The following is a 27,916-nucleotide window of genomic DNA, read 5'->3' as shown; positions in this document are numbered from 1 at the left end:
TTCACAACTTTTTAATATAAAAGAAGAGGTTCACTCAAACAGAGTACATAGTTCTGTAGATTCAAGAAGAAGATTATCATGTCCTACGACTTGGTGGGGAGAAAACAAACATTTTATCTTCACTAACCAAGGCATGCGTAATGCATTAAAAGGGACAGAACATATAAATATCTCAAGGCTACACTTTCTGTTAAGTACACCAGGAATGAAGTTAGCATTACCTTCCAAAAAATCTCCGTAGTTACGATAATGATGGCTCAGAGGTACAAAATGAATAAACATGACTTGTAAGAAAAGTGTATGGCAGTCAGTTAATATCTGCTGGAAAATCTTGATGTAAGCAGAAAGCAAAAAGAATTGGCTAAGAATTGACTTGAACAAGGAGAGCTGGCTAAAAAGCAAAAAAGTCCTGTGGCATCAAGAAATTGACACTATCCAAACTGGGACTAGTCCAAATTGCAAAAATTAAACAAGCTTCCTATTAATGACAAAAACAAGACAACAGTCTCAGAAAAAGAGGCTATTTTAAGGAGGTGGTGCTCAGTCTAAAATATAAGAGACTAAAAAAGTGCTTCTCAGAAACGGAGACTATGGCCTTGCTTGATCAAGACAATGACAAGGAAATACTTTGCCAAAAAAGACTGGAAGTTCAGTTAAGAGGCAAAAAAACCCCAAATCAGAACACAACAAGTCCAAACCCCTCCCCAAAACTAAAAAGCAGACCCAATCACTAAACCTGTGGGAATGGGCTTCACATCAGTATAGGAAGACAAAGTAACTCAGCCATCTACATGTAATACTTGCAGAAGAAGTAAGTCCTTGAGGAGTAAAAAGGAAGACAGAAACAAACATCAAAATAAAAAAAAGCACCAAAACAAGACAACAAAAGTATTGCCCTAATAAAGTTTCCAACAAAAGGGACAGTATTGCATATGTAACCTAGCAACCATTTGACTGAAGTTCTCCTGGAAAATATCTGGATGAAGAACATTTATCTGAGCAGCAAATCAATTTCTGTAAAAGCTAAATAGCAGTCCAGCAAATCTTCTGTCCAAGGTCAAGTACAATAAGATCAATTAGGAGGAAACATGTGCCAAGTAACTTAAAAAAAAAAACAAACAAAAAACAAAAAACCAAAAAACAAACAAATAAAAAAAACATACCCACAAACCAACAGACAAAAAAAGCCCTAAAGAAATAACCCCAAACCCACTTTCCTCCATACAAATTGTTCAGAGATCATGACACCACGTAAGAGAATCTCATTTGTTTCTTTGGGTTTGGTGGGTTGGTTTGTTTTTTTTGACCTGCAGCCCCAGGAGGCTGTACAGCAACTGGTATAGGCAGCAGGAATTATTCATTCCCAGAGGTAAATGTGCAGCTCCCAGTATCTGGAACATGGTGGATGAGAGGCACTGCTAGCACACCCAGGAAGCCACCAGGCAGAGGCCAGGAGCCACCACTATGCACAGTGAACCAACATGCTGCAGGTGAGGTGGTTTTTGCAGCACATGCCAGCTCCAGGCACCAGGTAGGTGCTGGAAACTAATGGAAAAAAAAGGAGCTGAAGGTATATCTCAAGTGTAGGGGACTGAAGCCTGACTACAAGTTAGGTCTCTAAAACTATCACACCACTAGTTATAATCAGCACTGAAGCCATAAGTTTCACAGGCACAACAACAGCTTAAAGGAATAAAACCACAGCACCTTAAAGACTCCTACACTAATTCCCAAAGCATGTGTACAAGTTAAGCAGCTTAGTTCACCCTGACTCCCCAAAGCATTTCAAGACAAATGCTGGGTTTTCATAAAGGGTTTGGGAATGCTTGTATAAGTACCACTGACACTTGATCTGAAAAAAACAACTTTGTTGAAAAACTTTGTTTCAATAAATCAAAAACCATTAAAACTTTCCAAAGAAAAATGAGGAAATGGCAAGGTAAGATGTACTTCTATACCAGTTTGGCATTCTCCATGAAAATATGTATTTATTTCAGTTTTCACTCTCAGTCAGAATTTTGCCTCAAACAATTGAAACAAGTGTAAAAGACTGGGGTGGAGGTTTTCTTAGATTTATTTCAAAGGAAAACACACCTCTAAGTTTAGGCATATTATAAGAATGAAGTCAAGCAGTTATATTGTAAGACTGATTAACATAATTTTCCAGAAGATCAAACTTTCAGCATGATGGGATTTTCTCAAAATTTCAAGTATGAAAGATATTTTAAACTTGGATGAATAAACATTAAATCATTCCAGCAGAAATAACTGTAAGCTTCTTTTACATAGACATAACTCTCCATCAGCTCTTGACTCAAAATTAAAAATTAAAACCATGACACACACTATTAATCTATCTTACCTTACAGCATCTGTATCAAATTGTAAATTAGGTTTATCAATCAATCCCAATGAATACAACTGGTAGGCCAAAGCACATTTCCCCACCATAAACTGTGCTGTGTTAGTGCGATCTAAACAGTCCACACAGTTGGTTCGAAGGACTCCAGTCTGGTAAAGCAATCCAAATAAAAGATTTATCTTAATCAACAAACTACTACACTTGTGATTAGTACTTTTTTACTACTAGCTAAGTCTTATCAAGTCTTAAATTATGTCTTCACAAAAATTTGAGGAAAGACATTTCTAACAAAAGTTCAAAAGCAATTCATCTCTAGCAAGCTACATCAGACTGCTGTCATGCCTATTTTCAAAATATTCTTGCTTTTATCATCACAGCAAGTGGATGTTCCTTCAAACTCACAAACAGCCCTGAAGAAGTCACAATTTGGATGTGACTCACAAGATGTCTAGTCAGAGATGAACTGTGATCCAAATGCTTATATGTATGTAACTGGTGACTCTCAAATTATTAAAGAAATAATCACTCTCCTACTACAGGTAAACTTGTCAGACTAACATTTAAAAAATCTAACTAGGGATGACTTTTTTAAAGAGATCAAATTCTATCTGGTCTGCTGTTTATCCACCCTCAACAGACATATGCCAGCAATCAGCTAGTACAGGAATGGTCATATGCTCTCTAATTTACAAGAAATACCAAATTATGAATGGCAAGTCAAAGCAACTAATGCTTCTTAAGAATATGCCCTGTGTTCAGAGCATATAACCATAACATTCAGGTATAAATTTTATGCTGTATGGTTTGCAGTTTAGTCAGTACTTTTCTGACCTTAAAGGAAGACCTGTTTCTAGTTTTATTTTCTTCTAGTGCTGGAAACTGTAAAAATGTACAGAATATTCAGCACTCAAGTGAAAATGCCAATAACCCATGTTCATGCAGGTGAATATGTTAGCAGGGTTAAGTATGTGCTTATTCCTCACTTGTTCTTTATAACATTTTATTCCTAAGTTTGTTAAAATGCTGCTGGTTATAATTGCACTGCACTGGTAACATTACAGACTAAACAGTAATGGAAACTAGTTTGAAATACAAGCATTTCTCAGACTAAGTCCAGCAGAGATACAATTCCAACACCATAAGGTTTTGGGATACCATGCAAGAACTTAAGACCCTCATTCCCAATTAGATTTCTAGGAAGGACAGCCCTAATAGAAGTGTACTATAAATATCAATTTAAGAGCAGTCTGTGAGTCACCAATCAGTGAATTTAAGTGAAATGATTCACTGTTCTTTGGGAGTGCTGACCTACATCACTATAACTATGAACTAAAAAAGTATATTTTAGTACCTGCAAGCGACCAGTGGAAACAACACAACCTCCTAGTTCATTCCACCTGAAAAAGAAACAACAGAATGACTTCCAAATTATTTCATAAAATAACAGTTCATATAATGTATTGATGTACTCAGTGACAAATAATTCCTTCTGGATTTTCAGGGACTTGAGTAACCTCATCTGCAGCAGTCTAAACAAATACAGTTTCTATTTTTAAAAAGTTTTAAATTTTGTATTTGTAAAACCATTAAATCCACTGGTTAACAACAGACTCAGTAACATTCAGATGACAATTACCTTGTTAGTATGCCTCAAAAGAAGTCCCTTAGTAATTTCCAAATTAGTAAGTCTTAAAATAAGAAATAATTTAATAAACATAGAAATTCCAAACAGCTTGCTAAGGAATAGGTGCTATTCATTATGCATCAAGTAAATTATAGGTACTTTTCATCTGGACGTAAGATACTGCAGTAGGAATCAGGTCGATTTACAAAAAATCCAGTCTTCTTTACTACACTTTCTGCAATCACATTCAGTCTGTCAAGTACATTGCAAAGTTTGCTGAGGAGAGGGGGGAAAAAAAAAAAAAAGAGACAGTCAAGATACATCATTACTAAAAAAAGTCTCACTACTTCAAAAGTTTTTCCATAGCAAAAATTACTTAAAAAACAACATTTCTAGAATATCACAGCTTTATTCATCCAACGGTAATTACGTCTATAGTTTCCTTAGAATTTACAGGAGAGAGAGACTGTATCCGAGCAGTTTTGCTTCTTTTTGCTAAAAAATATTACAAAAACTAGAAGCAGAATATAAAAAACCTAAAACTCCTTGATTTTTTGCATCACACTGATTTTTCTCTACCAAACTTTCTGTGATTCAAAAATATGAATGAGGCAAAAAAAGGATGGATGTATGATTATGCTGAATCACATTCCCTTGTTTTGTTTGCAAGTTGCTGTTTTGTTCAGTAACATTTGCTTCCATATGTGCATTGCAGCCAAGCACTAGTACAGAAAAGACTTTTTATACCTTTTAGTGTATTTGGCCATATCCCAGGGTATATATATAATTGCATGCTCTGGAGGTAAGAACTGGTTGAGATATGTCACAGCAGCAACAAGTTCTTCACTGAGAATCCTTTCGTGCTTTCTTTTTTCACGTTCCTTTAGCAAAAAGAAAAGGAATTTAACATCACGATTTTCATTAACAAACGTATATAACCCATACACATGCACACATACATGTATGTATGCATACATATTGGAAATCAAGAGTGGAAGCTTTAACAACAGCAGGCAGCTCTTCATAAACAGTACAATTAAAATAAGAACAGATAAGATTCTAGGATTTTAACAAGCATTTTGTATTAGTAGTCACCTGTTTCAACTGTGCATAATCCTTGGCTAAAAAATGGAATGCTGTAAGCATAAAGAAGAATACAAAGAAATAAAAGTGGCAATGTAGGTGAAATGGAGAACCACAAAAGAGAAGTGAAAACACAGGCAGAATGGGAAGTGTCCCATTCAGTTGTGGATTACAGGAGGACAAAGGAAAATTCTTCTCCATTAGTGGCAGGAGATGGGGAACAGCAGGTCCCATCTCCCAGTCTTGCAATAATTTTTAAAAATTAGAATTGTGTTGCCCTTGCCTGAATATAACATATGTTTTCAAAGAATCACAGAATGGTTTGGGTTAGAAGACATCTTAAGGTCATCCTAGTTCCAACCTCATTTTGAATGGAACCATACTGCTTGAGAAGTTTTTAGTGCTAAATTAAATTTAGTGATAAATTTATTTGGACTTAGATCTAATGGGTAATGACAAAACCCTGAAAAGAACAGTGAAAGGGTACTGTAAGAAATCTCTAAACATAGGAAATTTTGTTTTTGAAGGGCTATAGTGGAAGTAGAGTTTTGTACATCCTAGAAGAGTAGGACTGGATTTATGAAGAAAATATTACACTTGTAAGCTAATATTAGTTTTAGAACATAACCAAAATTACACAGCAACTCTACAGAAAGAAGCACAATATTAAAAATCAAACACATAGAACATATTCAATATATTGTACCTTCACAAGATTCAGTATAATAATGGGAGAGCCAAATCTCTGAAGCATTTGGTCAAAGTGAAGAGCAGCAACATGTGCATAAGGATCTGCTTGGTCCACTGAAACAAATATAAATTGAAGATGATAAAAGGTGAGCTTTTCCCTTAATAGTCCTCTTCACAAAAGATGCATTAATTCTCTGGTGGTAATGACAGTTAAATACTTTCCCCTTTTTTCATAAAAAAGCTGTTAAAAAATACTCCCTTTGCCAAATTGTAGGCAGCTCCTTAAATTTTCATGAAATGCTTATAAAGAACAATTATTCTGGCCCCATTAATCTCAGCCCAGACATTTTCCACCATTTTCAGCAGGTTTAGCATTTTATCCACAATACCAAGAAAAAAGTAGCTAACTTCACACACAAAGTAATCCAAAGAAAGCTCACATCTTCAAACAAAAACTTTTCCCATTTAATTTCTGAACGTGAAGCCAAAGACGGAGATTTTTTTCTTAATTTTCAAATTATGGCTTCACAAAGCACAAGTGAACAGACAATTTGTCAATTTTTTCACATTCAGTTTTCACTTATTCTCTCAGACGTTCCTTTAGGACACAGCACTAACCATAATCTCTCACAAAGAATAATTTGTACATACGTGTTATGGGTGGCTTAGGCATCATAGTTGAAATATCTTGAGACCAGTACAAAGGGACAGACCCTCGAACCTGAACATAGGAAGAATAACTCCCCGCAGAAAATGACATAACTGAAGCATCATAAAGTATTTGTTCAGTTTCCACTTCATTAGCAACATCTCCCTAAACCAAACAGAAATAGACATATGATGTAGACATGACATTCAAAGCTGCATGCAGTACAGAGAACTGATCATTACAAACAGCACAATTAAACTGTGAGACACTGAATCGTAGCAGCGGCAACAATACTGAAGGTTAAATTCCCATTTGTCCCTAATGTATATAACCATATTTTTACTTTTTCTCTCAGTTTGGGAAATAACTATCTCTAAGTGAAAAAAACACAAAATAAGTGTCAATTTAGAACTATTAAATTTATTATTTTAGGATCAACTTTATTATGCCAAAGAAAAATGTAATGATACCTGTGATAGCATAATCTAATAGCATAATTTACAGCCAAACCCTTAACAACCCTCTAAACCATTTCAGCTCTTCAGCCATTCAAGTTCAAGCTTTCATACTTGAGGGGAGGGGCAGGAGGAAACAACCCCTAAAATCATATTTGACTTACCTCACAGTTTGCTCCTCGTTTCAGAAAACGTGTTCCAGCAAATTTGCTTGATCTTCTGGCTATCAGAGTCACATATATAGGGCGGCCATATATTAGCAGTTCTTGAAAGAGAAGCTAAGGTTTACATGTCACATGCAATTCTTTTATTCGCACACTTTATGCGCACAAAACTAAGTTCTAACAGAGGTGTATGAAACCAATAGATCTGATTTACTAAAATCACCTCAACAGCAATGAGTATCACTTCCAAACTTATTTTGCAGCTGGAAGAGAACCTTGCCCTTTCCAACAATCTGTTTTAAGAACTTTGAAAAGCCAATCTATATTGCAATACATCACCCACTTTTCAGAACCTACAGAAGAGAAGCAGCATTTATCTTTTATGAAATGACAATAGATACATCTAGCACCGCAAATGCTGCTTTTGTGAATACTGGGATTAAAACTTGGGAGCTTCTTTTTCAGATGAAGTATATTAGTCAACCTCTAATTATTTGTTTGGAAAAAGAGACAAATTTGCAACTACTTAAGTAATAACAACTGAAAGCCAGAGGCAAACAGGCTATGGATGCAGTGGTGGTTTTTTTATAGTCTTTTTCCATTTTACCAAAATCAAATGGAATCAGAGCCTAAAGTGACTATCATTGCTTCCTCAGTGAAAGGGAGGCACAAGAAAGAATTAAAAAGACATTTGCTCACATACTAAGCAGCTGCAGGCATAATGCTGGTGGTCAGATGTTTTGATTAAGTAAGACCACAAATGAAATAGTGGTATATAAAAACAGATGTAGCTTTTTGTCTGAGAACTAAGGCAATGACCAACAGTCTTACAATCATAAAAAATCAAAGTTAAATTTTGCAGACACCACTAACGTTAACTTCATAATTGTATTTGCTTCCCCAGAAATTTTAAGCTAACACATTAGTGTTGGTGAATAAAACAGTGTCTTCTTAATACACTAAATTCTTAACATATAACATGACATTTCCCTGGACTGAGGTATGCGTTTAGACTTTTGCTCCTCTTGCTACAATGTACACAGACCTGTTTAACCATTTAAAATAGTATATAGTCAAGAAAAGAATTTCACATGTCCCAGTGCTCTTCACACAGCAGGGCTGAAGTTCTATCATCGTCTTCAACAGAAAGACAGTAAATACAAGAATTTCTGCAAATCTCAGCTACTAAAAAATGTTTTAGAGAAGATTAGTAGGACAGCATATCTATGGCAATGTCATGGTTTAAACACAGCTGAAACAAGACCAGACAGCAATTCAGTTCTGTTTAGCTTTTCTCTCTTTCCTCAAACATCTGTGAAAAAACACAGCTGAGCCTAAAAATCCTCTCAAGTTCTTTACTACTAAGCCCCATGTTTATAAACAGAGCCTCACTGAAAATGCAGTCTACCTGTGTTAGAGACCTCTTACAATAACTATATTTCTTACTTAGAAAGTAATGAAAATAAAAGCCAAACAAGAGCAGTATAAAATTAAATGGTATTTATATGACAAAGAAACAATGTTCAAACTGAGTTTTTTTCAAAAATGATAAACCAAAATTCATTAAAACAGTAGAAGGATACTTGATTGCCCACAGAATCCATGAATAATATACAGCAGCCAGTCACGATGAACAGAAGTTCTTACTGCTTCCAGAAGCTTGGCATTCCAGACGTACTTTTCGTAAGGCTTACTGCAAATCCCAAATACACCTGGGAAGTTGTTACAATGAAAATGCATTAGCAATTAAGAAAGAAGCTCTCCTGCTTTAAAATCCAGGACATTGGACCTTTGTTTTGATTTTCCCTTGACTGCAACTCAGTGTATCATTTACTTGCATCCTTGAGGTTTGCTGAACACAGATAATTCCAGGTACATGCTGAAGTCCAGTGCTTATGAGGATTTGCAGTTTTTCTGTAGCTGCTAGTCACTGTTGTGATTAAGTGCCTTCATGCAGAAGTTACTGATATACTTCAGTACTGAAAAGATATCTCTACATACTAGCATCAAAGGATTTGATAACAAGGGAAATAAAGTTGTGAATTCCAGTTCCGGCAAAAATGCCCTTACATGAAGACTTTATAAGCTTTTCAGTTCTGGGTCACCTCTAATTACCTACTAGGTTCTGGAAGATCGTGCACATCAATCCTTTTTCACACAATTCAATGCATTTTTTCCTAATTTGCACTAACACCAAGAAACACAGCTATTATAGACCTGCAAATCAAAATTATGTTTCTGATATACCTGGAATCAGAGTCTTATTCTGTTTCAAATATCAGGACCAAGATGACAATATCACTGAAAGGTGGTAGAGTGAATTGAATGAATCTAAAACTTAAAAGAGAAGAAAGAGAGCAAGAATTCTATTACCTGAAGTTTTTCACACTTTTTTCAAATGAAGTTTCTGACAGGAAGAATTATATTGTAGCAGTATGAATGCCAATTATAGCAGACAACTACAGCAGTCAAATGTTCTGCTGGAGGAAAAAAGGAGTTCTTCTTACAGACTGCAAATGACAATGCAGTTGTTGAACAAAGTACTGCTACCTAGACCAACTTACTATAAGCCCAGGGAAAATTGATATAACCAAAATATATTCATGAAAAAGTTTAGACAGTCAGCAGAAGCTGGTCACAAGCACTTAGCCAGCAATTTTTCCTCTTTCTTACTACTGGCAGCATTACTTCGGTGAGACTTAAATAACAGGTGGCTATTTTTTACACACATTCTATTAACAGATAGGTGACTAGCACACAGTGCTGATGGGGTCAAGGTTAGGACATCTTCATTTCCTACTGTTTTTATAAAGACATTGAAGAGATGGTGCCCTTTTAATATGGTGCCCCTGAGGCATCCTCCAGATCACAGTCTTTGCAGAAGAGGAATTATTGCTCTCTTCATTCCTTATGGTCCTTTCTGATATTATAGTATTTGATAACCAGTTGCTGGTATCCTGATATATATGACCACATTACTAATATCCTTTTCTTGGGGGTATGGGAATTTCATTCAACAGAATAAAATCTAATATTGAGAATTTCAGGAGAAACTTTCTGTCTGTGTGTGTATGAAGAAAAAGGGAGAGAAGCTAGTGTTTCTGTCTGGCTGCTCATCTTTATACTCTTACGAATATGTTAGATCCAAACTGAAGGCTGAAGTTTCCAACCAGAATGAGTAATCTTTCTTACATTTCTTGACAGGGGTTACTACAGTAAGATGATGCTAACTTCATACAGTTCCTCTGTTGTCATTATTCTCCAATGTAAAATAAAAAATGTATTGGTACTTAATCAGTTATTGCTTCCCACTCTCCTTGTAACTCATTCCTGTTGGGAGACCCAGAAGTCAGTTGAGTAATCAATTGCTGAAAAATATCAGCATGCTCACTCATCTTCCCCAGTTGCAATGTAACTTAAAACAATGACTGCACACCTCTAGAAATGGCATTGTTCAAATTGAAATGTATTTGGCCCTTTACAAAATCTTTTATTAACTCACAATTGTTAGGACACTACTGACCAACAAGAGAAGACATGAATGCTTCTCAAAAGTAAACATAAGGGTAACATATTTCAAAGGCACTCATGATCAACATCAGTTTAATTACATGTGTTTTCTTACCACACCCTCCCTGTGTTGAAAGTCCTTCATCTTCAAATATATCAAAACTCTCTTGTCGGGTCTGGGTTGTTTCAGTTTTTAATGTCTCAAGTGGCATTCTCAGGACAGTAAGATTATACTGAAGGGAGTGAGATAGATCATAGCTGTAACTGAGAGACAGTTAATGTTTATTAATAATTGTAGATGCAGAAGAATTTTCTGAATGCCCTTTCTTTCCATCTGTACTTATATTTAACACAGTACCATTTTACAGAAAAGATTTCTGAATAAGATACACAGATTCTGATTCTATAAGGGCAAATTATACAAATGATTCCCAAAAGAAGCTTTACAAACACAGAAACTGTTTACCATTTACAAAGACTGAAAATGTGTTTATATTCTTCTTTGAACTGAAAACTAAACATATATTTTGAACAAAGCATATCAAGAAACTTAATTCATTATGTCCCAAGAAGCATTCCAGAGGTTTTAAAAAAGCTATTCCATCAGAATTATCTACATACATTGACAACCTCATTGTTCTGAGATTTAAGTGCTGCTACTTTCTAACTGCTACCTGAACTCAAAACAGCCAAAAAAAAAAGTCCACAAAAATTGTATATGTCCCCAAATTTATGATTGCAGCACAGATGCATATTAAGGCAGTGGCTGCTGAATTAAGAAAATGGGTTTTTTTATTAGTTCCATAATAGTTACTGATTTTCCATGTCTTGTCTCTTTTACTAACACTCTATACTAATTGCTAATTTTTTCAAGGTACTAGGGCTCCTCCAAAGGAGAAACTAAATATACACTACACTTAAATCAGAAATACTCATATATTTCCATTTTAGTCTAAGACAGAAAAAGTCCTTACATAAGTTCTAAATATCCATTAAAGACATAAAAATTATTTTAACATTAGACATTTAGATTTATCACTGATCATAACATACTGTAAGCCATGCATCCATATATTTCCATTATAATGTCCTGACCTAACTGTTAGGGGAAAAAAAAAAGTCTGTAAAATGCTCTGTTTGCATACAACACAACCTTTAAACAGTATCCCAGTAAGAGACATGTTCAGGCTGCTTCCCCACTTTGCTCTTAGACCAAATGTTTTCTTATAACTGATTTCTAATTTTCTTCAGGAATTATATAAATATCATGCATAAAAATGTGCTATGCTTTAGCCAAGAACAATTTAAATGAAGCTGATAAATTAAAAAGGTTCTAAACAATAAGAAAGAATATTAGTATCATCCTATGTTTCTCCTTTTGAAAGTGAAAATGAGGCTAAATATGCAGTTAAAACAGAGAGCACAAAAATGTTTTATGAAAAAAATTTTTTTAATGAAAAATAAAACATAAACAGTAAATTATCTGCCAGTAGGAAAGTTTTCATTTATGCCACACAGGATTTGTGTCAAAAGCATACTTTTTTATAAGTAATTCGCTTACTCATTTTTTTCTGTACAAGAAATTTTAAATATGTAATTTATCCTATTTCAGCTTGGAGATAAGAAGTCTTTGGGAAGACCTCCCTATGGGTTTCCAGTACTTTAAGGGAGTTTATAAAAAAGGAGAGCAACTTTTTACATGGGCAGATGATGATTAGACAAGAAGGAATGGTTTTAAACTACAACTAGAGAGATTTAGGAGGAAATTCTGCAGTGTTTGTGCAGTAGGGTTGGAACTGGATGATCTGGAAGGTCCCTTCCAGCCCAAATCATTCTATGATTCATTTTATGATAAACATGTTTATTAGAGTCACATAAGTATCTTCTCCTTTCCCTTCTATGTAAAACAACAGGAATAGTACAAATTTATGATCTCCAAGTGAAGGAGGTAGTGGGGGGCAAGTTGTATAATATTAGGGCTAGGAGACAATGCATGGAAGAAAAACTCAGGTTTTATACTACAACAAGTCTTTCACATGCAAAAGCAGAAACACACAAAACTTGGGTAGGTTCTCTCCCCACAGATTCAGCTGTGACAAAAAGCCTTCATTTTCCAAGAGGAAGCATCTTCTAGACTGACACATCATTTGGTAATTGCAAGAGGGATTTTTTTGTTTAATTATTTTTTTTTAAGTCTTCAAGTCTTCTAACTACTACTGGCAGATTTATCACCTGTTTATTTCTCCCATTTTTGTGCTGTCACACAAATCTCACTTAATAGTACCTGGGACACAGAAAGTTGTCTTAGGTATGGCATTTATGAAACAATAAACAAGAGAACTGCAATGCCTAGAAAGCTCTATGAAAGACATACCGCACACAGGGTGTATCTTAAATGAGGACCTATTTCTCTACCTGTGCTCCTGAATCAAGGCAAAGTTTTATTTATGGAAAATCAGATCAATAAAGAATAAATAACAAGACAAGCAGCCCCCCTGAAACATAACACTTTTCCATAGAGAGAACTTGTGCATAATCTTGCAAGGCTGAACAGCCAGTGGAAACAGTAGTTTCAGTGTCTACTTTTTTCCATGCCATTAATAGTTTTATATTTTTTATCCTAATGGAGACTAAATTCCTGGCTATTTTTTTAAAAGCAGAAAGCAGGTTCAAGATACACAGAAGAAAAGGGACAAGCAAGATGATCATGTGTCTTATTTCTCTAGACTATTCAACCTAAAAGTCCTGGGTATCAAAAACAAAACCTATAATCTTCTAGCAAGTGTAAGTGCACATTTTTTTAAAGTAACAGTAACTAATACCTACCTAAAATAGAAGTTGCTAGAAAGGTCCACATTTTGAAAGATTCTCAGATACCTAGCAAAATAATTCAAGTTGTAGGGAAGATCATTATTTTAACCACATAGACCATAAAAAGTCATTCAGAGGATCACAGAAGACACTACACATACAGATTGATTCTTGTCCTATGTTCCCGTCCTATCTTACTGTAATTGTTTTGACAGGTAATTACACTAGAATGTCAGTATATGGATTAAATAAATCAAATACCTTTTTTAAAAAAAAACAAAAAAACCAAACTAATGTCTACTCACATACATACTCTGTTTCTTTAGGCAATTGTAAAGTTATGGTTCTATTTTCCACTTATGCACATCAATTTTTTCAGTACTTAACCAGGAAAACTCTCAAAAATACTACAAAGGAATAATTTTTTTCAATTACTCTCAAATAAATTGGCAAGAAAAGAAATATCTAGTAAAATCTGTCATAGCCTTGCAAATTCCCAGAAGAAACCATTGCATTGTCTACGAATAACAAAACGTCTGACACCATAAATATCTAGGTTAGATAACATGGTCTGCTGCACACTAAGAGGAGAGACTGAGATCTATGATCAATCCCATCTTAAAGAGGAAGCTTTTGTAATATTTACTACTGGCTTGGTTCATTACCTGACATCCATTTATCATAAACCATCACGTTCTGACTACTCACACTTAGTACAGACTGAAAAGCAGTTTACTGAAACCAGTTGCCTGCTATTTCACAGAAGCAAAGTTACCCTACCCTGATAAAAACATGCAGGCTCAAATTTCTCTCTTCATTAAAAAGTCCCTGAAAAGAAGGAAGCAGTTAAACTTACTGGTGAATCTTTTCATCGTCCTTTACAACTGCAACATTCACAAGATTCTGACAGCACAGAATCATTTAAAAATCTATTCAGCACTTTTTGAAGGGCACAAAAGATCTCTTCAGGTGAGACCAACATCAAATAAAGAACAGTGCCCCAAATTGTACAATATTAGCATTACTTTGCCCTTGCAGGAACAATGCTTACATTTGACACTTCTTGGTACAGATTTGCTAAACTTAGCCTTGACATGAAAATGTGGACAATAAACTCTAGAAGACTATGACAGCTGCATTTACTCTCCGGGTTAGAGGCCACAGAATTTGTAGCCTATCTTCCATCTAACAAGATAAAATGGCTTGAATGACATATTAATACAAAAAAACCGTGACTGAAGTTTCTAGTTGCTGTTCAACATTGTTTAGAAAATATTCAAAAAGTATATATTGATTATCAACATTATTACCTGGCCTCATCAGGATGACTCACTCTTACGGAGTCATTTGGAATGTAGATCATATTTGTATCTTCTATTTTATATATTGCATGACCTCCAATATCTGCCATTTTTCTTCTTTTTGTTATTAAAACAATGTAGTAGCCTTCTAAAAACCTGACAAAACCTGTTAAAACAGCATTATAATGCTTTCAGTTGCATGTTTGTGTTAATTTGATAAAACATATTTAGCAAAACAGTATCAGAATTGCCTCAAGACTTCAAAGAATTTTTATTTGTTCTTAATGCTATATATATATATATATATATGTACACAGACAGAGTCTTAAAATTCACTTCCATTAATCAATGAAATACATAGTTTTTATCTATTTCCCCTCCCACTGTGGGTACTTTTAATACTAGGCAATATTGAAAATTTGGACTATGTTTCTGTCTACTTAACATACTTGTACTTTGTTTTGATAGGTCTCTGACTATTCAGAGTGAGGCATACTCTACTTCAGATACCAAGAAGTTAATTTTCCAGGGAAAGGAAGAATCCCAGACTCCAATTTTCTTTTCAGGTTCATGTATTCTCTGCTGGAGACGGACACAGAACAGCAAAAGGAGTTGTGGGTAAAATGACAGCTTTGTGCTCTCTCTCCTTAACAGCAGGGAACTGAATTCCTTGACTAGAGCAGCATCTCCCTCAAATCACCCATTCAGAGTATCAGGGGTACTCCTTCTTTTCCTGTTTCCTCTCTCAGATATCAACACTTGACCCTGCTGAAATGCAGAAGGCTAAGAAGGTAGAACAGGCAGTGTCTGGTTTTATTGCCTATAAAAAGATGGCTTCTGCAACCTCCACCCTCATTCCCTGCAGAGCATAGCCATGCTTCTTCATGAAGTGCCTCTTTTGGATACCTCCATAATATATGATTAGCAAAAAGTGTAACAAACCATTAAATACAACACAAATGTAGATATTCAAATGAAAAATAGAAATGCCTAACCACCCCTGAACTCAAAAGTGTTACTAATACAGTATAGTACAACAGTAATATGCTTTCATAAGTAATGTTACATTAACTAGCTACTGGAGGTTACTGCTCTGATAGGTTGCTGAGAGCTTGAAACTCACTCAGTACTACACTATCAACAAATAAATTAATTTAGGGATGGAGGTGATGATGATGTTGTGACACAAATGGACCCTCACAATTCATAGTTTTACTTGCACTTATACTCAGTTCTTTTGGCTTTGTATTATGAAGTAAAGAAGAAGGATGAGGAGAGCACACATTTTCCTCCCGGCCACCGCTGCAAGGTGATCAAATGAACTGCAAATCTTTTCTTCCACCTTATTAGCCCCCCTTGGAAAAACACTCTCACCTGCACAAAGACAGGAGGCCCTGCTGACAATAAGAAACAGATCTTCCATTTGAAGTAGACTACTGAATTTCAGTTGTTAAACAGTAGTCACAGTTCTTCCTGTATCCTCCAGGTACTATAATCATTTATGTGAACAGCCTCTGTCCTTTGAATTTCACCAAACATTATACCAAAGTCTGATAAGGAACTGAGCCTTTCTCCTTGGCCCAGGTCCCTCCTTTTAAAAACAATTTCTACTTTTAAATGCTACACAGTAAACCACAACTCAGCCTATCAACACCCCCATTGTGAGCACACTGAATGTACTGCATCTGGTTAATGAAATAACTAGAGGATAGAACAAAGCTGTTCTTTACAATTTTAGAAAAAATAGCCCTGTTCTTCTGACCTGAGCCAGGAGGCAGAAATAAACAACCAGTTGCATTCCCTCAAATTACATGTTTATACAGATATGGTCTGACTCATGTAATTTGGAAGTATATAATCTGATAGAGAGTCTGTTACTTCTAAAGAGTCATCTGGAAATACACACACCATATCTGTTAACCAATACAGAATAGAAACTCTCCTGGTTATGAACAGTGCATATAAACAGTCGTACAAATGGGATGCAAAATTTTAATTGATTGCAACCACATCCCAACCAAGTATTTATCACATATTTAGCCAGTGAGCACTGATGGCTTGTGCAAAAAAAACCAAAAAAACAAAACAAACAAACAACCCCAATTCTGCAAGGCTTTTAGAAGCTCCTTTAGGTTTACCCATATTACGAATACTCTTAAATCAGTAAGAAACATAAACACCATCTGAGGCATTTCTGAAAAGCTGGATGCATTGAGAAGTTCCAAAATGCTTCACAGACAAAAAGAATGAAGAAGAAAGTCTGTTTAATTTGCCACTTTGGATTAGAATAGAATTTATCATGTTTGGTTGTTATGCAAAATTCAGGAGCATCCTTTAAAGAAATTGCATTCTCCACTTTCTCTGCAGCTTTGGCTTTAAATGTCCAGGTGTATATTGATTCTAATAAACCATAAAGTAGTCTTGAGGGCTGTCACAGTACACTAACATTTACTTTAGAGACATCAGCCATCAATATACTGACCTCAGTTATCTGATAATAGGGAGGAAAGTAGTGACTTTCAGATGAAGTTAGAAGCTATTAAATCCTTGAAGCAATGCTTGAGGACAGCTAAGCAGCATTTTAAAATTCAACTGACATACCAGTCAGTTATACTTGTTCAAACATGAAAAAGAAATCTTTAAATATGTCACTGCAAGAAGTTAACCAAAAATAAAAGTCGTATTTCTGAATACTGTGTGATAAAGAAATGCAACCTAAATAAAGAATGTTGACTTTCATTTTCCCTTTAAAAAGCATTCTGAGAGGTCTGGAATTCAGGAGCCAGGTTCCACATGATTTGTACTCTAAGATCAGCTGAGTTTGGTAACATCTTCAACCAAGTTTCTAGAGTTTGGCTATTTCCTAGATGTGTCCCTTAGTGACAAAGAAAAGACTGTTTACAACACAACTTTCACCCCTGTATGGACCACTTGTTTTCAAAAAATACAAAGAAACTTACTTATTTTTGAGCATGACAACTTTCTAAATCCTCTTTAATTTTATAAACAGATAAAATCAGGGGAGACAAAGATATATAGCATGCCACAATAACCCTCACCTCCTAGGAAAACAAAAGATTTTATAAACTCAATCAAAACACTTACCTACTATACCAAAAGCAGAGACAGCTCGAGATAACCCAGAAGAACCCTTCTGCACCATCTTTGTTCTGTTTCCCAGGTCTAAACGACCAAGCAGTTCTCTCACCTCTTGTTGTGTATAAACATGCTTTAAAATAAAAAGTCAGAGAGGTTACTGTTTTGGTAGTTAAATGTTATTTCATGTCAGAGAATAGTAGAATTTGCTTAATTTCTGAAATACACAATAAACCAAAGGCCTGCTCTACATTCTTTGTTTCCCATTTCAGGGCTACCAACAAGTATCATTTAAAACAACTGGGAAAAAAGCCCAGCAACTAAATGCAGAGGCACTTACTTTGTCATCAATTATAACCAAATCCTTTGGTTCAGTGCGATCTATTTTCAAAACACGGTATTTGGTTTCTGCAGGATTACTTCCAACTAGGAAATACCGCTACATAAAAGAAAACCAACAATACAAGTCAGAGTATTATACAAGACAAAGCAACGAGAACCCAGTGTAATGTAAGACATCAGCAATCCCTTTTAAATATTGTCTAGACTAGATCCATTCCTACTGTATGCAATCAAATATGCAATATTCCATATGGACTGTTAATAAACTGGTTTAGACACCAGTATCTTAGGTAAGTATATTTATATACAATCAACCTCTAGAACTTAAAAGACTTTAAAACCTATTTAGAAAAGATAAACTGTAACTTACACCAGGTACTGTCCAACCACATCCTGCCCTAGCCATTACTGTCTTTTCACTTGCTTTGTACAACTTAGCAGAAGCTTATACATGAGTTTTTGACTTTTCATGATCTAAAGCTGTTGCTATATTGTACTCCCTTGCTATTTCTTTTCCTGATCCATACTAAACACTGCAAAATTGTAAGTACTTCAGGACTGCAAGATTTCTTCTATTTTTACTTAAACTTTCATGCTATGATAGTCTTCTCCACAATGTTCTTCCAAAAACCTAAAATTTTCTGGTTAACAATATTACTGTTTAAAAAACCATTAGCTTTATTTAATATTTAAAATATGAAAGAATGACCACAGATAAACATATAGTATGTCCATTTTTCATGTAAGGAGATCAAACTATAAATTAATTTATACTTTTAGAGGAATTAACAATAAGCACAAGTTGCAGGACTGACTTCTAAAAGTAGCTCTCATTTTTTCCTATTCATTTAATCAGTGTGGTGCTAGCACAGCAAGGTGGAACTCGTTAATAATGCTCAGCCTAGTAGGAAAGCATGGCAAATTCATGTGGATCTATGCGTCAGCTCTTAACTCTAAGAGTCACATGGATTTAGGATGTGGGAAAGGAAATCAATAATCATATTCATACAAAACTCACAATTTCATAATGCATACCAATTAGATGTTAAGAAACATCTTTACTTTAAAAATATTCAAGGCGAAAGAAGAACTTAAAGCCCTCTTCAGCTTCCTTGAAATCACAAAAGCATATAAATATTCAGTAAGCTCTAAAGAGGAAAATAAAATACTTAACTTTAAAAGCCATACAAGGAAACACCACCAACTTCTGGCTCCACCTTCTACACTGACATTACTGTGCTGAATGGTAAGTTTTGCTGTTTACTTCCAAATGACAGTAAACAGGCCCTTCAAATTCATATGCCATCACAACACTCCTTCGCTGAAGCCTTTGAGGCAGCAGTGATGTGCTGCAGGGCCCAGCTCAGGCTCCCCAGCCTGGCCTCCTCAGAGCAGCCTCTGCAGGGGATCCCTTAGTGCCAACCTCTTGCTTCCCAGGAAGGAAATCATAAGGACAGTGCATGGCACCAAGTGGTACAGCTCTTCTGCTGGTACCACTCACCATCAGCATGAGACACCAAACCACCAAGAGAGACACTTGCTTTGGCCATGTCATTATATCATCCTTTTCTTATGCAGCAAAGGTGAATGGGCAGAGGGAAATACATTCATTTGTAATAAATCAGGTGATAAGATAGTATGCATTTCAAGAGTGCAGTTTCTGTATTTGTAGAATGCTGTTAGTTAATTAAAGGTAAACAATTTTAAGTATTCCACAATACGTCAGTACTCAGGGATGTCCCACTATGTCCAGCTCGCTAAGTGAATGCAATTTCTTCCCAAAGTGACACCTATGGTTACCAGCAAATAATACTGAATAAAAATAGAAGAGCACAACTCTGAGATGCTTGTCCTAATGGCAGCTTGGACCACATTGGAATACACATAACACATGGTGGGGGGAAGAGGGAGAAACAGGTGATACAGAGTTGCAAATGCTATTACTTAAGGAAGTCCAGCTGCATACTTCTCCACTTCCATTTTAATTAACCAACAAAACATGAAGAAGTGCTATAAGGAATGCATCACTCACATCAACTTGGCAGCTGCAACAGAGGGCTGTGCACAGCTACAGGGCCAGCATTAGGAGCTGCTGCTGCTGCTTAGAACATCTGAGCTGCTGCTTAGATGAGGAGTAATTGTACCTGCAGACCAAGGAAGCAACCACCAAAATGAATGGTACTTAACAGGCTCTCTGAAGTAATTTAAAGACTGATTTACAGGGTTTAAGCTGGAGAGCCAGACTGTGTAATGGATTAAGGAAGATCAGTTGAGAGCAACATCAAACCTGAGCATCAATGGATTTAAAGTAAGGCAAGCAATGAGAAATCTCTATTTAGCAAATGGGCATTTTACCCACTGCATGTTAGAGGATATTCTTGTGGAAGTAATAAAGGAAACATCTGCAAAAACTTTTGAATCTGTGTTAGTGTTCAAAACTAGGAACCCAAAATAGACCTCTGCTTGGGAAGCTTTTGGGACTGGCTAATAAGCTCAGAACTACTTGGAAAACAGTCTGATATGCCCACTCATATTCAACCTTTAAGATCTGAAAGAAAAACAAAGATTGCATGAAAATTAATGATGAAAAAAAAAACCACAAAAAAAAGACACTTCAGGATTAGCTGTTTCTGCTACCTAATTTAAGCATCTAATGAATAAGTAAGTCTGTCTTACTGGATGACACTGAGCACGAATAAAATCATATTAGTGACATGTGCTGTAATTATATTTCCCATCACATGAATACCAGGAAATTATAAAGAAAAAATATCAAATCAACACGACCCCAAACATGTAACAGCAAATAAATTTCTACGGTTGCAATATAATTGTAAAATAAATCAAAGCTAAAATGTGCTATAGTGTTTACAACTCTTCTGATTAACAGAAATTGTTACAATTAAAAAAAAAAAAAAAAAGAGAAAAAGCTACAGAAATCTTCCTGGAAGTATTTATCCTTACTACTTCATTCTGTTTGTTACTAAGTTGAACTGAATAATTTGAAGCATTTCCCAAGTGTCTCAAACAATTCCACTCCACAGCACAGCCGATGCATTTAGATAAACATGCAACCTTGACCAACAAAGTAATTTTTCCAGAGAACAGTACTCGAGGAGAAACTGCTGGCTCCCTCATCCCGCTCTGGCCAGAACCCTCCAGCCATACCTGAGGTGACCCATGCTGCTTCCAGGCTTACTCTGCCCCTGGCCTTTGCTGAAATTTGTTAACAAGCACATTTTACCAACCATGGCAACACACCAGGCAGCTACAAGAGCTGGACCGAAGTTTAATTTATTGCACAATTATCACTAAGCAACCACAAGATGGGAACAGTCATTAGTCATTTCCACCTGGGACTGAGTTTTAACCAAAGCAATCTAATTGAAAGGCTTTACACCATCTTTTATCAATCTTTTGATTCATCCAAAGCAAACAAAACAGCTTCTTCTAAGAGGAGTCTAAACAAAATAAAAAGACTTCTTACTGCAATTTGTTGTTTTTTAGTGGCAGGATAGTAGTTCTGAAATCAAACATTCTGCTCACTTCTTTTTTCCCCCCTTTTTTCTTTAATATTGCTTCTTAGAACTCTGAGTCTATGATTTGCTTCTTTGTATAGACCAATTATGATTAAGGAATGCTAGCACAGCAAAAAACTTTTTCAATCTTCAGTTATAAGGCTACAAACAGTTTAATCAGTAGGAAAAAACAAGTCCAAAAATACACTATAAGTTGAAATACAGGCAGTGCACTAATACAGCCAATTTTTAAATCTGCAAATATCATTAAGAAAACACTTATGATTTTAGACAAAAAGCTTGCAAATGATACCTGTTGAGAGCACGGATGTGTCTAAAAATACAAAGCCCAGAAGAAGTGGGTTCACCTTGGCCATCTGCCAGATCCCTATCCAGCTGGTCTCTCACCCTCCCCCCCTCCTCAACAGGACAGACACAAAAAATAAAGATGGAAAAGGTGATGGGTCAGAACAGAAAGACTGCCTAACACTGACCACTGCAGGCAAACCAGACTTGATCTGGGGAGAATTTATGTAATTTACTAACAATTAAAATAGAATCATGGTATAATTACACCTCAATGTAAAAAAAAAAATCCACCCTGCTCCTTGTTTCTACAGGACCTAGAGTAATTCTGGAAGCATCTGTCTTTCATCTCTCATAGAAACTGTCAGAATGATGTGAAGAAAGGAAGCCATGATAAGCTGCAAAAAGAGGTACCTGGAAAACAAAGCTGTCTGCTTGCCATAATCTGCTGAAACTCTTCAAAAGAAGCTCCTTCAACATGAGAAATTTTAGTAACATATGCCACCAAGCACCACTCCCTGGGCATGTAGGAATGGGTACCCATTCTGCATCCTACAAGCCACAGAATTCAGTGAATCCCTTTTGTCCCAAGGCAATCAAAGCTTTTTGGTCCCAAACAGGACCTTTCTCTTGCTAATCCATTGAAGCATTCTTCCAGATTCTCCCTTCTAATTCTCAGCTAAATCTATTAATTATCTATCTATACATTTTTCTTTAGCCAAATACTTATTTGCTCTTTAGCCAAATACTTATCTGCTCTTTAGCATCTATTCTGCTGGAATGCTTTCAGAAAAATAAGTAACTGGATGCCTTTTCAGCACTCACTTCAATAGACTACAGAAGACTTTCTGTTCCTTTACTCCTCCCAGGACACTGCTAGCATGTATGTTAACTCACTGGACCTTCAATGGACCTATTCCTGGTTGAATTCTTGTTGTTTAGATTAATATGGACTGTAAATCTACACAATATAATGCACAAGGTTTTATTCTAGAGATTAGTATTTTTCAATAATGACCATACCAAAAATAACCACATTTCTTTTTCAGAGCTGTAATTCATCAGCAGCTCAACCCTCCCATTCCTTCAGATAAAACACCGAGATCCTCCCCCTTCTCCTCTGCTGCTCCTGAATTGATAAACTCTCAGTAAACTTTCATTGGTGTGTAATGTATTATAAGGCACGGTAACTTTTATAATATACCATTATACTTCAAATTATTTCTTTTATCTGCTTCTGAGAATCATCACCATTTATTGCTTTATTGTGCTCTGATTATCCGAATTATTTACAATACTTTAAAAGACTAATCAGAACTGGCCCACATTTTGTGCTAATAACATTAATGAAAGTGTTTAAGTACATCAATCCTAAAAACATTACTTGAAAAAAATAATCCCTCTCAGATGATTCCTCATTCACTCCACACTAATTTATTTACGAATTTTTCTACTAAGTTTCTTCCTTCCATAACAAAGCCAGAGATTTTCCTTGTGGCACTGCACCTCAATAGAGGAATGGATTTAAATACATAAGGCCACCACAAGTCTAGACTGTATTTTATGTAATTTGCCTGAATTTGCAACTACTTTCCTATATGCAGGACTTCAGAATGGATTAAATATTTCATTGGTCATGCTCCAGTCACAGCATCACCCTTGACTTGAGCAACTTGAAAATCTTCACAGTAATTTCACTGTTCAGTATATTTAATTTTATTTTTATCTTAACACTGATTGATCCCTTTTCATAACCTTATTCTTGTTACTCATCTCCTGTTCACCTCTCATTCAGTATATTCATGGTCAAAGTAAATTTGATAGCTAATGATTGCCCAGTAGGCTGCTCACTATTTTCAACATTTTTAAAATGTGTCTGATATCCACCTATATAAATCAGTGCACTTCATAAGCCACTAAAAATTCTATAGCTTTTTCTGTGAAATCATATTCTACATTGAACTTTCTCCAAATTGACCACAGATTAACTTCAACATTAAATATCCAACCTTTGGAATTTTAACATCAAAATCTTTACACTGTTATTATTAGAATAAACTACATTTAATATAAAACAAATGCCCATAGTTTTCTCTGGTGAATAAAGGGCAGAAATATCTACAGGTAATTATGCCAGTCACACTACTTAATAAGCCTGTGCAAGTCATTTGGATACTATGGAGATGGAGACTGTAAAAGAACCTGATTAGAATAAAATACTATTAATTAAGCCTCATAATATCCTGAAAGATAGGCAAGTGATATGACTTTTAGCGACAACACAAATTGCCTTTTCAATGTCATGCTGCCTCAGGGGAACGATAATTTCCAGTGAATTAACCTACAGCTTTCAGGTGGGTTTCATCTGGAAGAAACACAAAAGTTCTATCTTCTCCTGAAGAAGAGAAAAATATATTTTATCTTTTATTAGTCATAGTGCTCAAATATCTTTAGTGCCCTCTGGTGTGCATTTCAGTGATCAATATATGCATAAAAGGAAAGATAATTGGCATTGATCTGAATAAATCCTTCAGTTCATCTTTCTGACTACTTCTAAGCAAGCTTTCAACTTCCTAGGACAATTGGGAGATACAGTTAACATCTCTGTGGCATTTATTGACCCAAAGCATCAGTTGAAAAGGTAGGTTTCAGCAACTATCCTAAATATAAACATTAATAGAAAATATAGAATTTGGCTCTCTGTTAATTCAATTGACACCATGAATTCAGTTCTCCTCACCTCTTGCAGTCTCTCATTTGACTCCAATAACACTACCAGAGCCAATCCTTTTTTACTTCAATAATATTATTGTATTTTTATCTAAAAAGAAACCCAAACAAAGAAAACCCTTGTAAACAATATCCACTTTTTCCACTTCCTCATCCATTTCATCTCTTCCTGCTTTAACACAGGGATTTTACAGAAATAAGCTGTATGACCAGTGTAAACTTCACTGTTTCTCCCACTGCTGACAACTTAAGTAATTCCTTCTTTGCACCAGAAATCTTAGGATACATTCTCAGTCTCATGTTAGTCTGTATCTCAAACAATTCCAAATCCCACAAGCTGGGTCTAGCAAGTCTAGAAAATTAGGCATCAGGGAAATCAGAAGAGCAACCTGAAACAGAAGAAAGCTGTTAATTTTTATTTCTGAATGATGCTTATGCTGTCCCAGTGATTGTCATGGCCAGCAACTGCATGATTGTGAGATCTTATGCAAAGGAGATGGCATGGGATACCTCGGGGAGAAGTCTGTCAGCAGCACAACATGACACTGAATGAGCTGTAACAGCGACCAATCAAACCAGAAGTTTAATTCTGGCCTCCCCAGCAGAAGACGGACATTGATATACCAGAGTCCAGCAGAGAGCTCTCCAGATGATCCACAGGACACAGCACGTGATGCGCGGGGAGAAGCTGAGAGAACTGAGTTTAGGTTTGTTCAGCCTTCAGAAAACTTTGGCGGCATCTTGCTGCTGTCTAAAACCATGTAACAGGAACGTGTAGATAAGAGAGACAAACTCTTTCAAGTGGTCTACAGAGGTTGTAATATCTATGTATTTGAAGGGATTCAAAACTAAGCTGCACACAATCCTGAGCAATATGCTCATTGAAGCTGCTTTGAACAGAGGGCTCAACTTGGTACTCTCTGGAAGTCCCTTCTAACATCCCTTAGTCTATGCATTTATTAAGTGCAGCAAGTCTTTTCAAATAATCATACCAAAATGATTCTTACTGAATTTTTCTTTTGAAAAAATTACTAGAAATTGGATATCAAACCACAAAGCACTTCAATTTTTAATTTTTAAAAGTAAGAACAAAAGCTTACTCAGGGAAAAAATTCCATTTTCATCATTCCCAAGAAGTAACTGAAGTAACAGCTTTGAGATGCCCTTCACACCTGATGAAAACCATTTTACCTCCTGGAGCAATCAGGACTGCTGGATCTGCCCCTCATTGAATTCTGAACAAAGCACAACAAGGACAAATCCATCCATTCAGGTAGAGACTGCCAGCTGCCACTGGCCAGATGTAAAAGATTGTGGTTCCTGAAATAACAGGATCAGCTGGAGAGGCCCAGAGAACAGCAGATAGCTGACAGAACTCCAAAGCACAATATTTGCCCTGCACACAGCACGTTGTCTCTCAGCAACCAAGCCTCACAGCTCAGAGAGAAGCAGGCCAGGTATCCACACATGCCAGTCACAAGAAGCCAAATCTCAGCTGAGATGTAGCGTGAGTTGTGAGCCAAGAACAACTAAACTGAGTAATACAGGACCTGATTCAGAAATCACATTTGCCTGGTGCCCTGCTCATGTATAACAATAATTTAGCAGAACACAGAACAAAAAAAAGCCTTTATCATCAACAATGAGAAAGACAAATAAGGTAGCCTTCAAAATTCATTTAGGCATAGGTAAAAAAGTAACATTCTGGAAAGACTTTCTGGAGTGTAACCTTCATTTTTTAAATTTACTTGTAACAATAACTCTATATGCTTTAATCCTTCTCTGTTTCATAGGCTGTTCAGCTGGGAATTATCACAAAAGCACAAACCTATTTCAGACAGAAGCAAAACTGGAAGCCAGATTCCTATTTATACTGAGATCATTCTTGCATCTGTGACATTTTGGAAAGTTTCCAAGGGGCTTCAGTATATAAATTATCTTTCTTGTTATCAGTACAGGAAACATCTGAACCTCAAACTTGACCTGTTACATTTAAAGCCACGGTACCTAACCCTATCCAAAACTACCTCGAGTGAAGAAAACCAACATACTATGAAACAAGGGAGAAACCAACACATTATGAAACACAAAGAAATTTGATTGGGAGCTAAGGAATGGTAAACACGGCGGTATTTACAGCAAGAATTGGCTTCTGATTCACACTGTGCTCATCACATGGCCAAAGCAGCAATTACCACTCCAGCCTCCAATCCACTTTGCCCATGACAAAAAAGTACTGTGAATAACACATGCCTACAGTTTCTGCAACAGGACCTAAGGAACGCTGAAAATCTTCAAGAGCTTACTTCCAGAGGCCAGACTGAAAACTTCGGAAGCTGTTTCACCAGCCATTCAGACAAGGAGGACTGAAGTGTGTCATAAATAGCAAACAGGTCGGGGCAGGTAGCAACCACTTCAGCCATTTTTAATTTAACTATTAATTCCGGACACCTTCAGCTGCCCAGTCTTAACTCCTCCTGACACGGGGGAGCACTGGCTGTGTGACAGCAGCCACAGGACAGAACAAGCAGGGCCCAGCCCGCATTGCCACCCTGGGGCACCCACACCGCAGGGCCCTGCGCTGACCTGCCTGACAGAGCCCATTCCTTCGCTTAAGTCTGCAGAGGCACAATGAAAACAAGAGCTTTTAAACCTTTTTCTTTCCTCATTTCTTGGCATGTTTTGAACGTGTGACCAAAAAGAACCATATCCCAACACGCGAAAAGAAAGGCAAGGCGTAGTTTTTTGACAAGCCGCAACCCCGCCGAGCCAACACGCCGGGGGGCCGGGACATCCCCCCCGCGCTGCGCGGGACCTGCGGCGGCGGGGGGGACGTTACTTACAGCCCTGGTCTCGTACAGCACCAGCTTCTGCACGGAGCTGATCAGGGGGGCGGCGGCCGCCACCGGCATGGCAACCCCGAGGGGCGGCGGGGGCTGCCCGGGAACACCCCGGGAACAGCCGGAGCCGGGGGAGGAAAGCGGCGGGGCTGCGCGGGGAACGGCCGTCGGTACCGAGAGAACCCGGAAGCGCCGGCGCGCCAACGCGCAGGCGCGTCCACGGCAGGGGGGCCGCGAGAGCGCGCCTGCGTCGCGGAGCCGCGTCACGCGCGGCCTCTCCGCAACGGCGGCTCCGGGCGCAACGGCCGCGGCAGCAGCGAGGCACAGGGGCCGGCGAGGCGGCGGAGCCGCCACATACATCCGCACCCGCTGCTCCCGCCGGGAGCCGCTCCCCGCCGGGTGAGCGCGGTCAGCACCAGGAACAGCTCCGCAAAC

The 27,916-nt window shown here is 36.9% G+C and overlaps 1 protein-coding gene across 2 annotated transcripts in view; it reads right to left on the bottom strand.

Moving 5' to 3' along the window:
- The window catches only part of FIG4 (FIG4 phosphoinositide 5-phosphatase), a 50,125-nt gene extending 22,496 nt beyond the window's left edge, over nucleotides 1-27,629 (bottom strand). The window contains exons 1-14 of one of the 2 annotated variants that reach the window (XM_062489935.1): nucleotides 27,485-27,629; nucleotides 18,086-18,184; nucleotides 17,755-17,878; nucleotides 14,659-14,815; nucleotides 13,364-13,414; nucleotides 10,653-10,801; nucleotides 8,611-8,739; nucleotides 7,028-7,128; nucleotides 6,411-6,573; nucleotides 5,776-5,873; nucleotides 4,734-4,867; nucleotides 4,146-4,262; nucleotides 3,714-3,759; nucleotides 2,363-2,511 (exon numbers count right to left, since the gene is read on the bottom strand). In XM_062489935.1, coding sequence (XP_062345919.1) covers nucleotides 2,363-2,511; nucleotides 3,714-3,759; nucleotides 4,146-4,262; nucleotides 4,734-4,867; nucleotides 5,776-5,873; nucleotides 6,411-6,573; nucleotides 7,028-7,128; nucleotides 8,611-8,739; nucleotides 10,653-10,801; nucleotides 13,364-13,414; nucleotides 14,659-14,815; nucleotides 17,755-17,878; nucleotides 18,086-18,184; nucleotides 27,485-27,553 — 1,586 coding nt within the window. In that variant the 5' untranslated portion in view covers nucleotides 27,554-27,629. The remainder of the gene's footprint in view (nucleotides 1-2,362; nucleotides 2,512-3,713; nucleotides 3,760-4,145; nucleotides 4,263-4,733; nucleotides 4,868-5,775; nucleotides 5,874-6,410; nucleotides 6,574-7,027; nucleotides 7,129-8,610; nucleotides 8,740-10,652; nucleotides 10,802-13,363; nucleotides 13,415-14,658; nucleotides 14,816-17,754; nucleotides 17,879-18,085; nucleotides 18,185-27,484) is intronic. The other variant, XM_062489936.1, reaches the window with a different exon arrangement.
- Nucleotides 27,630-27,916: the final 287 nt, after the last annotated feature.

This window comes from Cinclus cinclus, chromosome 3 (genome assembly GCF_963662255.1).
Source record: "Cinclus cinclus chromosome 3, bCinCin1.1, whole genome shotgun sequence".
In the NCBI taxonomy this organism is placed as follows: Eukaryota; Metazoa; Chordata; class Aves; order Passeriformes; family Cinclidae; genus Cinclus; species Cinclus cinclus.
The sequence above is the reverse complement of the archived record's forward strand: the minus strand, read 5'-3'. Positions and strand labels throughout refer to the sequence as shown.